At 40.2% G+C, this 16,249-nt stretch overlaps 1 protein-coding gene across 1 annotated transcript in view; it reads right to left on the reverse strand.

Annotated features, from left to right (window-relative positions):
- The window catches only part of kif6 (kinesin family member 6), a 53,690-nt gene that overhangs the window by 4,487 nt on the left and 32,954 nt on the right, over positions 1–16,249 (reverse strand). The window contains exons 14-18 of the mRNA XM_062396588.1: positions 9,521–9,623; positions 9,009–9,064; positions 3,247–3,297; positions 2,445–2,532; positions 2,166–2,301 (exon numbers count right to left, since the gene is read on the reverse strand). Coding sequence (XP_062252572.1) covers positions 2,166–2,301; positions 2,445–2,532; positions 3,247–3,297; positions 9,009–9,064; positions 9,521–9,623 — 434 coding nt within the window. The remainder of the gene's footprint in view (positions 1–2,165; positions 2,302–2,444; positions 2,533–3,246; positions 3,298–9,008; positions 9,065–9,520; positions 9,624–16,249) is intronic.

Raw genomic sequence — 16,249 nt, forward strand, 5'->3', positions numbered from 1 at the left:
TCTGTTGGTCAGATGTTGATGCTTAACATCAGCTTTGTGGTTGGTTTCCTGAAATGTGCACAACAGCCATTAAGGCCAGGGTGACTTTTTCAGACAGAGCTGTTCATAATTTGTGAATTTTATATACTCATCTCTTCCTCCCCAATTTTTTTTTTACAACATTGTCTTTCACCGTTCTGTAGAAGTCTCCTAAGTATTTGATAACAAACACAAGGTGTTATTTAGGACTGAAATAAACTCTGACTCACTTATTATTCCCCCACAGTATTGCTGTGAAACCTCAACAACATGTTGGTCTTGTTAAGACTCTGTCTGCCGAGACCGTGTATTGATGCAGTTGCTGTGTTGCCTCTGAGCTGATCTCCAGGCTCTTGTTTGGGTCACATGGAAATCTTTGTTCCTGTGTATTTGCCTCCTAATTATCCTCCCACCTGGACCCATTCAGCGTGATGTTGAACGGAGGATACACGAGTCACACTGGTGCCATAAAAACTCTGATGCTGCAGACACATGTATATCACCTTCCATCCAAGGTGGGGAACCTCTGGTCTCTCTGCGCCGACGTGACAATTCATAAACTAATTCATAAACACCAAATCATTCTGCAGCAACTCTTTTAAAAACAGATCCTTCGGTGCAGCTTTCAAGCTGTTCAACAAACATCATGGTGACTGCCAAGAAAAGTAAAGGCGAAATGTCACACTTCCCAAGAGAAATGGAAAAATCTTCTTTCTGTTGCACCAAAAGAAAACCAGTGTTCCTCATTTGCTGGGAGACGCTCAAAGTTATAAAAGAAGCGAAATCTCGAGTGTCATTCCAGCTGTAAACATGCAGTTTGACTGGATGAGTTTCAAGGACAAAGGCACTTGGATAACGTTAACGCTCTTCAGGGAAGCGTGTTGGCCAACGAGCAGCTTTCACAGAGACCACGTTCTGACATAGACAATGGCACTCAGGTTAGTTTTGTGGTGAGCGAGGTCATGCATAATTTTACTTTGTTTGCTGTGTACCAAACAAAGTGAAATCATGTTTGACACCTGAATATGATGATGAGTCTGCAAAACTCCTTCAGACATTTGGTAAGAAGATTCAGGACATGAAAAGCAAACAAAACAAATGGAACATATTTGTTAGGTTGTTTGATGTGGAAACAGCTGATGTGCTTGACAAGCTATAACATAGGAGAAAAGTTGTATAAACTGTTTATACAGTAAATACATTGGGACCAGCATAAAGATAAGTCATATTGCACCCAATTGTGACCGTACCTTTACTCGATCTAAGACTGAACTGCACCAATTTTGATAGTTCTGGATCAGGATTCAAATGCTTCTCTGAAATAAATCACTCAAATATTCTACCTTCTTCATGTGTAGCATTATTGGCCGTAAATATGCCTTTGTATGGACTTAGGCACGGTGCAGAGGCCCTGGCTACACTTCTAGCAAGGAGGGTTATTCTTTTAAATTGGAAGTCACCTGGCACTACAGCATTTACACACTGAGCCAGAATCAAATATTCACTTTAGGGTAAATCGGATATTTTCTCCCCTTACAAAGCTTTTCTGGCAATGATTGATTTTTAACCTTTGTCCCCCATGGTATTCATGTTTAGTTTTTTTGTTGAAAAATTAACATTAAAAGTTAGTCTATATGTAAATGAATATACTGTCCTTTTTATCTATGAGTGTAAGATTGCTCCATCACACTTCCAGTTTGTGCCTCTGAGGGTATTGAGTGTATTGTATAACTGACCTGCTATGTATATATCATGTTCTTAAGAAAAGTCAGGACTCAAGACTGACTGAGCCATATCTGGAAAACCAGGTTATAATATCAGCACCATCATTACGACCATCTGACATCAGACGCCTCAACATTGTGTTAGAGTGGGACATATGTTCAATAATTCTGTCCCATGAAGGACATAGGTAATAAAAAGGTAAATGGCCCTTGATAGGAGAAAGCTCCCTCACGGTAACTTACACACGCAAACATGTCCATGGGGGCCAATATTTAGAAAACATACCTAGAATGAGAAGACAAGGCATCCTGTCTAATGTCAGGAACATATTTTGGACATGCTCACATGGCCATTATGTCAATATCACAGATGCTTTATGTGGTGTTGTTACATGATAGACAGAGGAAGATAAAGCCAGTCACCTGCACGCTGGAAGCCTCCTGGCTCCACCACTTATGAAAGTCCTTCTGCAGCTTGATCTTTGCCCTCTCCAGCAACAGCTGCAGGTGCTCAATCTCTGTCCTCAGTGCCTTCAGACGGCCAATAATACTCTTGTACCTGACAGGAGATATTACCAGCACCAAATTAATCTTTTGTTCACATTACGCATCCTCGGCTGTGTCTCAACATAAAAGCAGAGTCTTGGATGAAACCATGAAAACATATGGTTATACATTAAAATGCACTTCAATTTCACTTACGCCTTTTTTTCTTGCTCAATCTGTTTGCAAAGGTTTTCTTCCACTGAGTCCACCTCCTCCAAAGCCTCTGGGTAATTCCCCACTACACCTACGTTAGTGTTGGACAAGCAGAGAGCATGGGTTCTTAACACAGATAAAAATGTGGACATACTAAACAAAAAACAAGGCATCATGTCCAGAAGTTGTAGGCCTGTGTTGTGCAGATGTGAGAACAATGACAGTGTTTTGAATATTGGCTCTGGATAATAGAAGCCAGTCTGCTGTGATGTGTTCTCTGATGCGGGACTCAAAATAACAAGAAAAACCTTTTGGAGCCTAAAATAGAGGAAGATGTTTGTTTGTTTTACAACCAGATTTCCTCATGAAAGCATTTATGTCACTGATCAAAACAGTCAGGAAAGAGTAAATGAAGGAGTCTTAAACTTGTGCCGCCTAGTCTTTGGTCACTGAGCTTTCAGTCACCAAGGCCTACTGCAAAGACTTTGAAGTGGGCACTGCTTCACAAGACTTAAGAGCGACCACAACATGTTCACAGTGTTTACGGAGCCATTCTAAAGTGACGTCAGTATCAAAAGATGATAAAGAGTTTCCACTTGTGACAGCATTCATCATTTCATTTGATGTCGATGATGTGGAGTGGATTGTCTGAACGGGGTAGAGATGAAACATTGACTCGCAGCTACTCTAAATGTGGAGATGTTGCATTAAATTGCTCAGCGTTTGGCAGTTGGTGTGTATAGATAGAGCTGGATATCATGCTGCTGCTTTGCTGTGTGAATATTCATTGTCAGCTTGATCTTACCACAAGCTGCCCTCTGCTTCCTCCGCCTCCCTAACTGCTTCTTCAACTCATCTGAAAAAGAGAGGGATGACAAAAATAAATAAAATGTCTTTATATTTTATTTTGCACAAGAAATATACATATAAAATACAAATATGCTTTACTTTGTACAATGAAAACGAATTAAGACAATATACTTTCTCCAGTAAAGTGCATTAAAGCAAATTCCAAAGTGTAATTTGACTGAATTATTGAGACTGATATAGATATTTTTTATCTATTCCTTTTTTTTTTTTTACTGTGACCTAAATACATTTTTTGCTGAACATTTTGTGTAAAAATGTACTTGTCAGTGCTACACACTATGTGATGATGAAACTATTTCTAAATCTGTATAGAATACCTAGCGTAACCTTTTGGCTGTTATACAGTATATACGTACACAGACATATTGCAATAAGCTAATATTAGAGAATATAATGGATTGGTTGATTCATTATTCACAGCACTGAGAATGTTCCTACAGGACACAACAAGACCTATGTGTAACAGTATAACAGTTTTAATCATCCTTGTTGGGTGATGTTATAAATAAGAGTTTTTTTGCAAAATACTGTCTTGACCATAGGCTGTGTATAAAAAGGTCTTGATATAAAATGTCATACTGCTGAGATACACAGCTTCATAGTCCTCAGAATGAACTCCAGTGAGCAAGGAAGCAGCCTGATGGAGGCCTCTCTTGTGGCTGTAACTCTTGATTAACATATATAAGTCATTTGGGTTTGTTATCCATTTTGTATCTGTTTCTCTTTGCCTAAAGAAAGTCATTATCTGAATTTCCATGATGGAAAATCAAGATATTGAGCTTCTGCTTCAGTGACAAAGGACAACTGTAAAGTGAATGGATTACAACATGTTGTATAAGACTTTTGTGGCCTTTCTATCTACACCAGATGATCAAACTAATAAGAACATTCAGGACACATTAAGTATACAGCATAACAAAGGGAGATAATCTCTCATTCAGATCGGAGAAAATGGTTGCAGTCAAATGATGAGTTAAGTGAATGACCAGGATAATTATGAGGCTATAAGTGACATTAAATGACAGCGTCTTCTGTGGTGAGTTCACATTACAACCCCCAGGTCTTACATGCATGTGTCTATTTCTGTAATACGATCCTGTCGCCAATCATAAAGCTGAGGTCCGAAAATGAGAAAGCCAGATGAAGTATCACTTTGCAGAGAATGTGGTGTTTGGAGAAACCTTTTCATACAACACCTCACATGGTGCCATAAAACAGTGGGATTGCAGCTTTTGCTTTGTCAGAGAAGATGAAGACAATGGAAGTGAATAAGACAAACATCTTACCTGCTGAAATATTATTAAAGACCTCAGGTTGAGTTTGACATCAACTCTCAGACAGTTTGCAATTTGCCCATGCAACAGGCCAGCTCGTTTTTTTTTTCAAACATTCTTCTTTAAAATTAGGCTATTATTTGAGGTTGGAGATGACAGTGGAGACGTGAATGGATGATCTGAATCTTAATAAATGACACACAGTGACATATTGGGCCCACGACGGCAGCGTTTTTCCTAATTCGATGCGATATGAACCAGGGTTTGGAAATCCCTCACAAAGCCATGTGTTTTCAGACAAAGTCAGTTGGTTGGGAAGCTGGAAATGTAAATGAACTGAGACGCCCTGTGGCTTCACATCGTGGTCCGGTGGGCAGGCCAAGTCTTCTCCAACAGAAACAATCCTCACATACGATGATCAGTCACCAGCCGACGTAAAGTCTCTGTTGTTCATAGGATTAAGGATCATTTTCAAATGTGGCAAGTGTTACCCATGTGCCTCACGTCAGTCACAGCCTGTAGGCAAAGCACTTGAACAGTATGAATATTAGTGAAGTGCCCGTTTATAAACCTACATGTTTGGCCTGTGGTGCTGGTTGCAGCTTTCTTTCTGAAACTGTAAAAGTGACCCGAAGTAATTGAAACACAGCAAGTAAAGAGCGCCTGCGGGAGTCAGTCCACAGAGCCATGAAGCAACCACTGCAGCTGCAGAAAGAGCAGTTCACCTGTGTATTCAAAGGTGGGTGAAGGTCAACTCAGCACCCAGCAGTGTTGTGCATGATCTTAAGTTTGCCTTCATCTAAATCATAACCATCTCAATAAGAAAACAGAACAAATGAACATTAACAAGTTACATTTTTGGAAACGTGAACTTCAAACTGTGAAGTTCAAAGTTCTCAAAAATTAACTAGGAACATGAACTAGTTCATTTTCATATGTATGAATATGAACTAGTTTATTTAAAGTGTGAAGTGGCACAACACTGGTACCCAGAACCTTGAATCCTTGTTGAGGTAATTGTTGTGAACACGCTGTCATGATGCAGGTCACTGATGAGTGCGAGCCACCATGGCTTCAGACAATACTCAAAGATTATTAGTATTAAACTTACAGTGTTTCCAATAGATTATCTAGACTGTGGTTTGCCCACCATATTGTATTTAGCGCAACCAAAGTTTAAAAATCAAACACAAATGTATTGACACTTCTTATAATAACATAAGTAAGTCGGTAAGTAACTGACAATATCTTCAACAAAGCCAAACTACAGGTGCTACATGTAAGTGCAATGTATAAGTGCTACATCATCTTTTTTTTCATATGAACACCAGAGTTGACGATGGTTATTAAACAACCTCTTCTTAACCAAGGTGTGATTGGTAGAGACGCGTCTTTAAAATGTGTCAGAAGATGTGTAGAATTTCTGGTTTCCTGATGTTAATGGGGGGCTCGTTCCACCATTTAGGATCCAGGACAGCAAAGAGACGTGATTTTGTTGAGTGGTTAGCTCGCAGTGAGGGAGAAGCAAGCCGATTGGCCGATGCACAGGGAATTGGACAGGCTGTGGTGTAGGTGCGTTTGCACATGCACCCTGTGACCACCATAGTTTGCATTGATTCTTTAGGAAAAGCTTAACATCCAAATTTTACCAAATTCGACACTGCACTTCCATCGCACTTTTAACATTACACGTACCAAGTGTGAGGCTGATTAAGATAGTAGCTGGACAGCATAATTACCTTTTTATGCATACAAGGTAATGTAGTGTGAAATTTATAAATCACACGCACTCTGCTCTGCACAATTTGAATCTAGTAATCTAAAATGTGATTGATTGAGCATACAATGTTTGTTGCTGTTGGACACACTATGACAAAATAACAAACCGAAGTGATGACTGAAGAGTTCAGACAACAGATCGTTTGGTCACGACAGCCAGTTGTAGCCAAATCGGACTTGAACAGCTTCTCCATTCTTCACTGACAAGAACAATTCCGTTAAGATAAATTTGCATACGTGTCAAGCAATGGTGGTGTGCGGTGGGCTTGCTTCAATACTTCACTGCACGTCAGTGGACCAGGACAAGACTGCGGGCTCGACACCACAACTTCTTCCAAACCACGCAGGGTTTCACCCCACATCGTCAGGAGACATGCCGTCGTCTTTAAGGACCGGTTTCAAGCTACAAGCCTCAATAAATATTTGGTCATTTTTGTGGGCCGGGGGTTAAATGTGATATGCCGCACAAATACCACAGTGAGCTACAGATCCAAGCATCATGCATGCTATCCAGCTTCTCAGTATCAGAGTGGGTGTCGATTCCAGTGAATATGACGAATTAATGCTTTGTTAAGTGTGGGAACTTATGTGAAAATCCGGGACAACAATAAAAGCATTGAAGGTACGACTATGAAAGCTGCACATGAAAATCTATGAAAGGAGACTTATAAAAGGTTGTTAATTTGAAACAGAGAGTTGGACTCAGCATTGTGTGTTTTTATTGGACAGATGTGTTCAAAGACATTGTGTCTGGGCCTATTAATCTATTATATTACATAAGCCCCTCTGATGAACAGCTGATACCATTAGCACTCAAAGTAAATCATTGAAAGAGTCATGTTAAATCTAGTGGCTGTTGGTTACAAATCCCAGATCCAACACAGAAATAAAGTTACTGTGATATCTCTTCTCGGGTGCTATGGAACTATTTTCTAGGCAACAACAAATATTCCAGGCACCAGACGATTTTTTTTGCAATCTATTTCACTAACCCTGGGTCAATTCAGCAAAGGTGAGCAGATGAAAGTGACCCAAAGCAGATACCAGATGCTCCAACTCGGGCTGCACTGCGTAAATCGCTGCGCATCTGGTGGAGAAATCAGGAAATGCTGCTCATTTCCAGCTGCCCTACACCTTTCATGCTCAAGAAGATGTGCATCGCTGATCCCTCTGAATAAATATATATGCTTGCACTTTTTGGACCTAAGGGCTTGGAACATATGCTCCTCCAGTGGGATTGGATTCCAAAGCCATGCGCTGTGGCCAAAAACAAGACTGTAAACCAGGGAAATGTTTATACACTGATGTCTCCGTGGGCTACTGCCTCGCCTTTCTCTCATAGTGACCCTCACGCTGCCTACATCCATCAGAAAAAGCAGCACAACGCTTTGTGTCTATATTATATGCTAACTGTTTCCATGTTCTACAATAAGCATAAGACGCACGCAGTGTAAAATTTCCAAGCGTGGCTTCCAAGATGGCAAGGAAACATACTGAGCTAAATATTATGGTACTGCTTTCCAGCCAGAAGAGGCAACCACCTTCCACTAAAAACACTGTCCCTCATCTCGGAAGAATGCAGATCCATGCACCTAACAATGTAATAATATTTGACAGCATCAAGATGTTTTTTGGGGATTTTTCCAAATTCTTATAGGCAGAGGAATATGGTTTTCTGAATCTCCTCGAAAAACTATGATGAATTAATGATCTAGTTCTACTAAACCCACATATAGGGCTGATGTCTGCAGAACACATTCTAAGAGTTAATATAAAAAATGCTGTCAGGACGGATATTCACGTGTCGCATGACATGTCGGCTTTATGGCTGTGTCAGCACATCACACTCTGAATCCTGAACAGGAGATAAATGCATGCTGGTATGTATGAGGGTTACAGGCAATTGTTACCAAACCACCAGGCGTGATCTGAGGCAGCTTTGATGCCAGGCACTGGTGTGAGTTGAACTTTTCAGTGTAATGAGCCACAAACGCACACCATTGAGTTATATATAGTCCAGGGAAATTCATAAATGTCCCTTGCCATTGTAAATGCATCAAGAAAATGATTATCGCACTTGAATAAAGTACTTCCATTTTCAACTATGATGAGGCATTTAGTAGGATCTTTTAATCCGAAATTATAAACTAAGCTATTCAAAAACCATTTCACCAAAGCTGTAATCTCATTGTCTGAAGCTCAGGCTTATACCAGGCCTCATTTTGGCTTAGTCAGGGTACCTGTCAAGAACATTACCCAGAAGAACACAGGGGTGTGCTGAGGGAGTCGCTATAAAACAGCCTGAGACACGCCAGTAAAAAAGTGCTGGTTGGAGGACTAGGTGGGTGGAAATCAGAGTGCCTTTCTGTCCTGGAAAAGTTCAGGAATGTGCTGAACAACATTTCTACACTCCTGGGAAACTGAACATCCGACATTCGTTAACGTTTTCCAGGCAGGTACGTAGGCCGGTGTCATTTGGGACCTGGAAAAAAATGTTAATAAAAGATATCAGCATTCACCATCGGGCTTGTGCCACAGTCCTGTTCGGCCATTAGGATGATCAAGTTGATCATGACAGGGATACGCAGAATTTATGTGTGTTCACAGCTGCTATACGTGATGTGTTTTTTGGAAGACAACGTACTGATTCGGTTTCTTGCTTCATTCAGTTTCTCCCCGAGTCTTCTGCCCTCAGCTGACCTGTTCAAAAGACCGTAGGTGTTATTGGGCAATGGTAGCAACAAAGATAAAATAAAGTAGAAAAATGTATGTGGTAACATAACAAAAAGCATGCACAGACCTTTTTTATTTTGTAAGATAAAGAACAAATCGATGTGTTTATGTATAATATATAATTACTATAATGGCAAATAGACTCTACAATTATGATCTTCATAGTTCCTAAAATTATATATTCCAAAGGTTTGTCATGGAAAAAATCCCCTTATTGGCTTGCACCCGAATACACAGGGTATTTTATTGGCTACTCAAATGTTCCTCTGAAATGTATGAACGTATTATAATTAGTACGATATAAAACAAATGTATGGCTTACAGCCTGAGGCTGCACAAACAATGTTCATTGCAGAACAAAACTAGCCTAGTTTTGCAAAATATAAAGATGTGAATTAATATCTATGTGTCCTGGTCTCTCACCTCTGTTTAAGCAGGCTCTTGTTGTCGTCAATGGTCAGATAGTCATCGTGGTCTCTTATAAAGGTCTCAAAGGCTTCTTGCTTGCCCATTGACAGCTGTGGACCTGAAGGAGAAACAAATCCAGTACTGAGTAATTTTTCTTTTACTCTTGTTTTTGCATATCACAAACTTTACAGATGCCACTTAAATACACTAAATGGGTAAAGTTCGGACAGATGCTGGATGCAATTTAACCAACAAAGATTTAGAATTTCCTAAATAGAGAACCAGTTACTGGTTATTTTTTTTCTATGTAATGTTTTTTAAATAAAATTACTTGAATAGTTGATAGACTAATAATCACAGTCTACTGTTCAAACCATTTGGGTCAATCCTAAAATGAGCTAAAACAATTCAACCATCCCAACAAGACTGCATCATTATCATCCCTCTGAAAGAAAACCAGTATCAATGGGAAACAGCGTCTGGTCCTCATGCAGGTTTGAACAGATCTGAGCTGTTCCCACATGCTGATACTCCACGTCTGGCAGCCAGATGTGATCTAGTGCCCCACTGATTTAGATGACCTCCCACCCATTCCCAATTACAAAACTGAACCACTATTAGGCCGCCATAGAGCGAACATAACACAAATATAAACAGCAACTCTGAACAGGTCAGCATTACATAGTGGGAGCCCCCTACCTAACTTTGGCAACATGCCACATGTAAGTGCATCATTTTGGAGACATCCTGTTGTTTTTTTAACAGGCTTGGGATATTATCTAATAGGAATCTTTATATTCTCATTAAAAAGCTCTATAAATTTCAAAGAAATGAAAACATTCAAAGGTTACATGTTTTTGAACGTAAATTTTTAACATATTTTTGGTAGAAAATGAAAACATTTTGCGAACAATTAAACCATTACGTTGACTTCATAAGTTATTAAGCTCCACTGCTGTAATCATATTTTAAAGTTCATTAACATTACATTTCATTTAGCTGATGCTTTTATCCAAAGAGACTAACGATAAGTGCATGCAACCATGAGGGTACAAACCCAGAACAACAATAATCAAGTAAGTTCAATTTGCTTCAAAATAGCCAAACTATGTGTAAGTGCCATATAAGTGCAACTTTTTTTTTTTTCTTTTCTTTAATATAAACACCAAAGTTGATGGGGATTAGACATCATCTTCTTAACCAAGCTGGTGTTGGAAGAGATGTGTCTTTAGCCTCTGGGGGAAGATGTGTAGACTTTTTGCTGTCCTGATGTCATTTGTGGAGGTTGTTCCACCATTATGGAGCCAGGACATTAGAGAATCTTGATTTTGATGAGTGGTTAGCTGTCCTTTGCAGTGAGGGAGCAGCAAGCTGATTGGCCGATTCAGAGCGGGGTGGACGGGCTAAGGTGTAAGGTTTAACTTGTCTTGGATGTGGACTGGACCCGATCCGTTCGCAGCCCGGTACGCAAGTACTAGCGTCTTGAAACGGATGGGGGCAGCCACTGGTTACCAGTGGAGGGAGCCGATTAGAGTGAGTGAACTTAGGTAGGTTAAAGACCAGTGGAGCTGCTGCCTTCTGGATGAGCTGCAGATGTCAGATAGCTTCAGCAGGTAGACCTGCCAGGAGGGAGTTGCAGTAGTCTAGGAGATGGCTGGAGCCTGGTCATGAATCTGTCAGCATAGGTTGACCTAATACACTCCTGATCAAAATCTTAAGACCAGTTAAAAAATTGCATGAATTTGCATTTTGCACTGTTGGATCTTAGGAAGGTTCTAAGTAGAGCTTCAAAATGCAAAAAGTTGTGAGCAGGCAATTTATTGAAAACAACAATTTAACTCAAATAGGCTGTTCATCAGCTGATCAAAAGTTTAAGACCACAGCCTTTAAAAGCCAAAATCTGTGCAAAAATTTGGATTCCATGTCATTTCCTGACAAGTAATCACACTGTGAAGATCTCTTGATGGCAAAGGCAAAAAAGCTCACTGTCTTTGAACGTGGTAGGATTGTTGAACTGCATAAACAAGGCCTCTCACAACGTGCCATCGCTGCTGAGGTTGGACGCAGTAAGACAGTCATTTTGCATTTCTTAAGAGATCCTCAGGGTTATGGAACAAAAAAATCAAGTGGTAGACCCAAAAAAATCTCACCAGCGCTGAGCCGGAGGATCTGAATAGCTGTCCATCAAGACACGGGACGATCCTCGTCCCAAATTAAGGCCATTACTGGTGCTGACTGCAGCCCATTAACCATCAGACGGCATCTGTGAAGGAAGGGCTTCAAAAACAAGAAACGTCTTCAAAGGCCACGTCTCCTTCAACGCCACAAAATTGCCTGTTTAGACTTTGCAAGGGAGCACCAAACATGAGACATTCAAAGGTGGAAGAAAGTTTTATTCTCTGACGAGAAAAAATTTAACCTTGATGGTCCTGATGGCTTACAACGTTACTTGCATGACAAGGAGATGCCACCTGAGATGTTTTCTACGCGGCACAGTGGAGGGGGCGCCATCATGATCTGGGGTGATTTTTCCTTCAATGGAACAATGGAGCTCCAGGTTGTACAGGGGCGTCAAACAGCAGCTGGCTATGTGGAGATGTTGCAGTGGGCATCCCTCATGACTGAGGGCCCTCATCTGTGTGGTAACGACTGGGTTTTTCAGCAGGACAACGCTCCAATTCACAATGCCTGTCTGACCAAGACTTTTTTCCAGGGGAATAACATCACTCTTTTGGACCATCCTGCATGTTCCCCTGATCTTAATCCAATTGAGAACATTTGGGGATGGATGGCAAGGGAAGTTTACAAAAATGGACTTCAGTTCCAGACAGTGGATGCCCTTTGTGAAGCCATCTTCACCACTTGCCGCAACATTCGCACTAGCCTTTTGGAAACACTTGCATCAAGCATGCCTAAACACATTTTGAAGTGATCAACAATAATGGTGGAGCTACTCATTACTGAGTCAGTTTTTGACACTTTAATTTCTGTTTTAGGAGTTTTTTTTTTTTTTAGCTGTGGTCTTAAACTTTTGATCAGCTGATGAACAGCCTACTTCAGTTAAATTGTTGTTTTCAATAAATTGCCTGCTCACAACTTTTGGGCTCTTGTTCCCATTTCTTCTTTTTGCATTTTGAAACTCTACTTAGAACCTTCCTAAGATTCAACAGTGCAAAATGCAAATTCATGCAATTTTTTAACTGGTCTTAAGATTTTGATCAGGAGTGTAGCATTACATATGTCATCCTTCTATATTCAGTGTCCCATTAGTCAGTGAACACAATTCCGGGGCCGGCTGGTTCTGGCTTACTACAGTAAATGGAAGGTAGATGCTCTGGTTGCGGATTATTAATTATACATGTGCTGTTTCTCTCATTAAATGTGAACATACAGTTGAATGAAAAGAAATGGGATCTAATGGCAGATGTTTACTAGATGTAAGGGTCGTTCCAAAAAGCTTCAGCTTGTGTTTCTTGAAATAGTTGCTGATGCGTTGTGAGGGCTGCTTTAGATCATTGTCCTGTTGTAGAACACAACAAACACAGCTTTTCTGATTGTGGCCAAAGAGATCAATTTTATCATTTGTCCACAGCACTAATTTTCAAAACAACTCTGGCTTTCTCCAGATGTTTGTTTGCAGACTTCAGACATTGACTTTTGTGATGAGGTTGCAAGTAAGAAGAACTGTACAGTGGAATTAAGTGCCGCCGCTCCTGTTTCTTGTCAACCTGCAGGTCCTTTAGAGTCATACAGGATTTTTCCCCCTTTCTTTTTTGGCAAAATGTTTTCGTCATCTTCCACAGTTCACGTTAACTGCCTTTTCTTAAGGACATGACCACGACAGGGTAAAATTTAAACTTGGGAAAGCTTTGAGATTTTCTTATAGCCTTCACCTGCTTTCTAGGCATTATGCATTCTTCATTTTAAGATTCTCAATCAGTTTCTTCTAGAAACCCATGAGGGTTGAGTATTAACACAAGCTTTAAAGAGTCAGAACAGTCATCAAGCTCTGAAGTTGTCAGCTGACAATATTTTCTTTATACCGCATTATATCTCCCATCAGGTCAATTAAATCCTAATGTGTTAGTGAAGTATTTTACAAGTAGAGCCAAGTACAAACCTTTGCACATGCCACAATTACCGATTGATATTTAATTGTTTTAAGATCATGGAATAAAAGTAAGTGCAGTAAAATCTGAAAAAGCCTCCATATAATATTTTATATGTATTTCCTTCTTCTCCCTTCCATAATCTACAAGTTGTCCAGTCTACTAACATGCAACTGTATCTGCTGTGAAATAGATTGATTTACTCAAGAAAAGAGACCAACATTGTATATAGACACTGAACTGCTGTTTGGTGCTGCATATAATTAGTTTGTGTTGTCATTTGTCACTTTTTATATACTCAAAAACATGTTTCATAAGCGGCTTTGTCGTTATATAGAACTCCTCTAAGTGTGGATGTGCTTCAAGTTTCTGGCGTTAAAAGCAACCACAACCCCCCTCCCTCTCCCTCTCTCTCTGACAAATTCAATGTCCAGTAACACTTTCTTTAACACCCTTAACATTTTTCCCGTAAGCAAGACTCCACTGGATTGTGTCTTACCTAATCGTTGTAACCAGCATTGTTTTGTAAGATTCCCTGAAAACCCAAAGCTTCACAAAGACTTACAATGAATCCCATCCTTGTTAAAAATGAGTGTCGAAGATTTCCAAAGACACATGGGATGGTAACTCATGTGAGATCAATTGATGGACAGCCAGGAATGTTTTTTTCTGTATTTTTGGAAAGTCCTGATTGAAACCAGCTACTCGCCGGCATATGTTGCAAGAGCAAACCTCAACAAATCAGTCTGAGGGTTTCTTGGGGGAAATTCGCTCCATTCGGCTCATGTAAAGAGCAACATTCCGGAAATATCTGAGAGTGATATGACATCATATTATGTTGTACTAAAATAATTTGTGGGGTAATGAGATCATAGACCTGAAGCCAGGTTTCCTAATTCTTCTTTCCATGCAGACCACAGAGGTTTCACAGGGGAGGAATATGCTGTCAATATTGTTGCTGCTTCAACAAATTTTAGAAATCAAATACCGGCAAAGTGATGTATGACCACAGTGTTCCATCAATTTATTAGGAGAAGAAGAATGTCTTACTTCAGCTGTTGACAGAAGAAGTTACAATTGTTAGCTTGATAGAAAAAGAGCAATACTTCAAGGTAACTGCATATGTGGCCTCCTACAGGGAGATGGGGGGGCGCAGTAGTATTTGAATTTCTGAGATGTCCCTATTGTCTCGGGCTTCTGGTACGATGACAGAAATGTGAGGAGGGCCTGCTAGAATCATCAGCGTCTCCTTACATGCGAGCAGGATTCATGTTAAGATCTAACTGCCCCTGTAAGTCTCAAGTCTCCTTCTGCCTGAATTACAACAGGAACACCTTGTCGATTCATTAGCCGTCTTCTTACACTGACAAAACAGTCGTACAGAAAGAACACAGAGCATTTGTAGTTGTGAAAACAGACGATAAATTGGTGTCCGAACAGCCCACAGAGGCATCTCAGGCTCGGAGACGTCTGTTTGCAATTTACATTGCACATAGTAGAATATCCACTATTAGGAAATCAAAATTCTGTAGCAGAGAGGTTCAAAAGAGACAGTGGTCATCAGAATGAGAAGAAAAACACCCTCATGTCCACGGTTCAAGTTGTTGGTGAAGCTAAAAGCCCAGTACAAAAAGACGTATGTGGAAAGAGTCTATCTGCCATTCAGCGAACATGACTGGTTTGCATGGAAAGGTCATCATCATCATTTCATTTACAGTTAATCTTCAGGGGACAGCGATTACCCTCACTGTAACCATAGAGGCTGCTGGCAACAGCAGGATGCTCAGATTAAACCTACATTTAAACATATAAAAACATTCAGTGATCCATAGAGCATGAGGAAAATATACTTGTACTGCATTTATTTTAAATTAGAGAGACTGAGAGAAATGATTCAATACATATCTATTGTTTGGCTCAGAGTCTCCTAGTGGGTCACAGAAAATCACCACTCCAGATGTGAAACATATCATATGTAATACTGTGCAGAGCACAAAACAACTGTCAGTTACTTTTTGCACATTCAGTTTTTATGGGAAATTCAATATGTAATTGATTGTAATGGCTTCTCGCAAACCCCAGTATCAACTGAAAAAAATCCAGATACCAGGTGTGCTTCAGAATTTCACATTGTTAAAGTCAGAGGCTCGTATAGTGTGTCCGCTGACCCCCTCTGATCTCTGGAGTAGCTCGATAGGTTCTGAAAAGCTGTTTGTTCCTTGAGGGCATCGAGATTTCCCTGCTGGTTAACAGCTGATGGAGAAAGAGGCAGAAATTTCTCATGAAGTATGAGAAAAGTGGAGAAACATTCCAGAGCAGACATGTAACAGCTCACACGGGACACCAAGATCTGGGAGTTTGGGAGGGGGAGAGCACATTTCCCACAACAAACTGGACAATAATATACAGCACCAATATTTTTGGCAAATGCACCTAATCTAATTATTGTATAGTCTGGTTCATGAGCGATGTCCTCCTCTGTTAACACCACCTCGGTTCATGACTTCAAAGCAATGTGGAAATTAGTGAAGCTGATTATCTCACATTTTTCTCAAGAACTTACGACCCAGCAACAAAGTCCAGTCATAATTACTTGGAGTTGTCACTCACTGTGGGGTCAATGAGTCAGTATGTC

Source organism: Platichthys flesus, chromosome 10 (assembly GCF_949316205.1).
Source record: "Platichthys flesus chromosome 10, fPlaFle2.1, whole genome shotgun sequence".
Taxonomy (NCBI): domain Eukaryota; kingdom Metazoa; phylum Chordata; class Actinopteri; order Pleuronectiformes; family Pleuronectidae; genus Platichthys; species Platichthys flesus.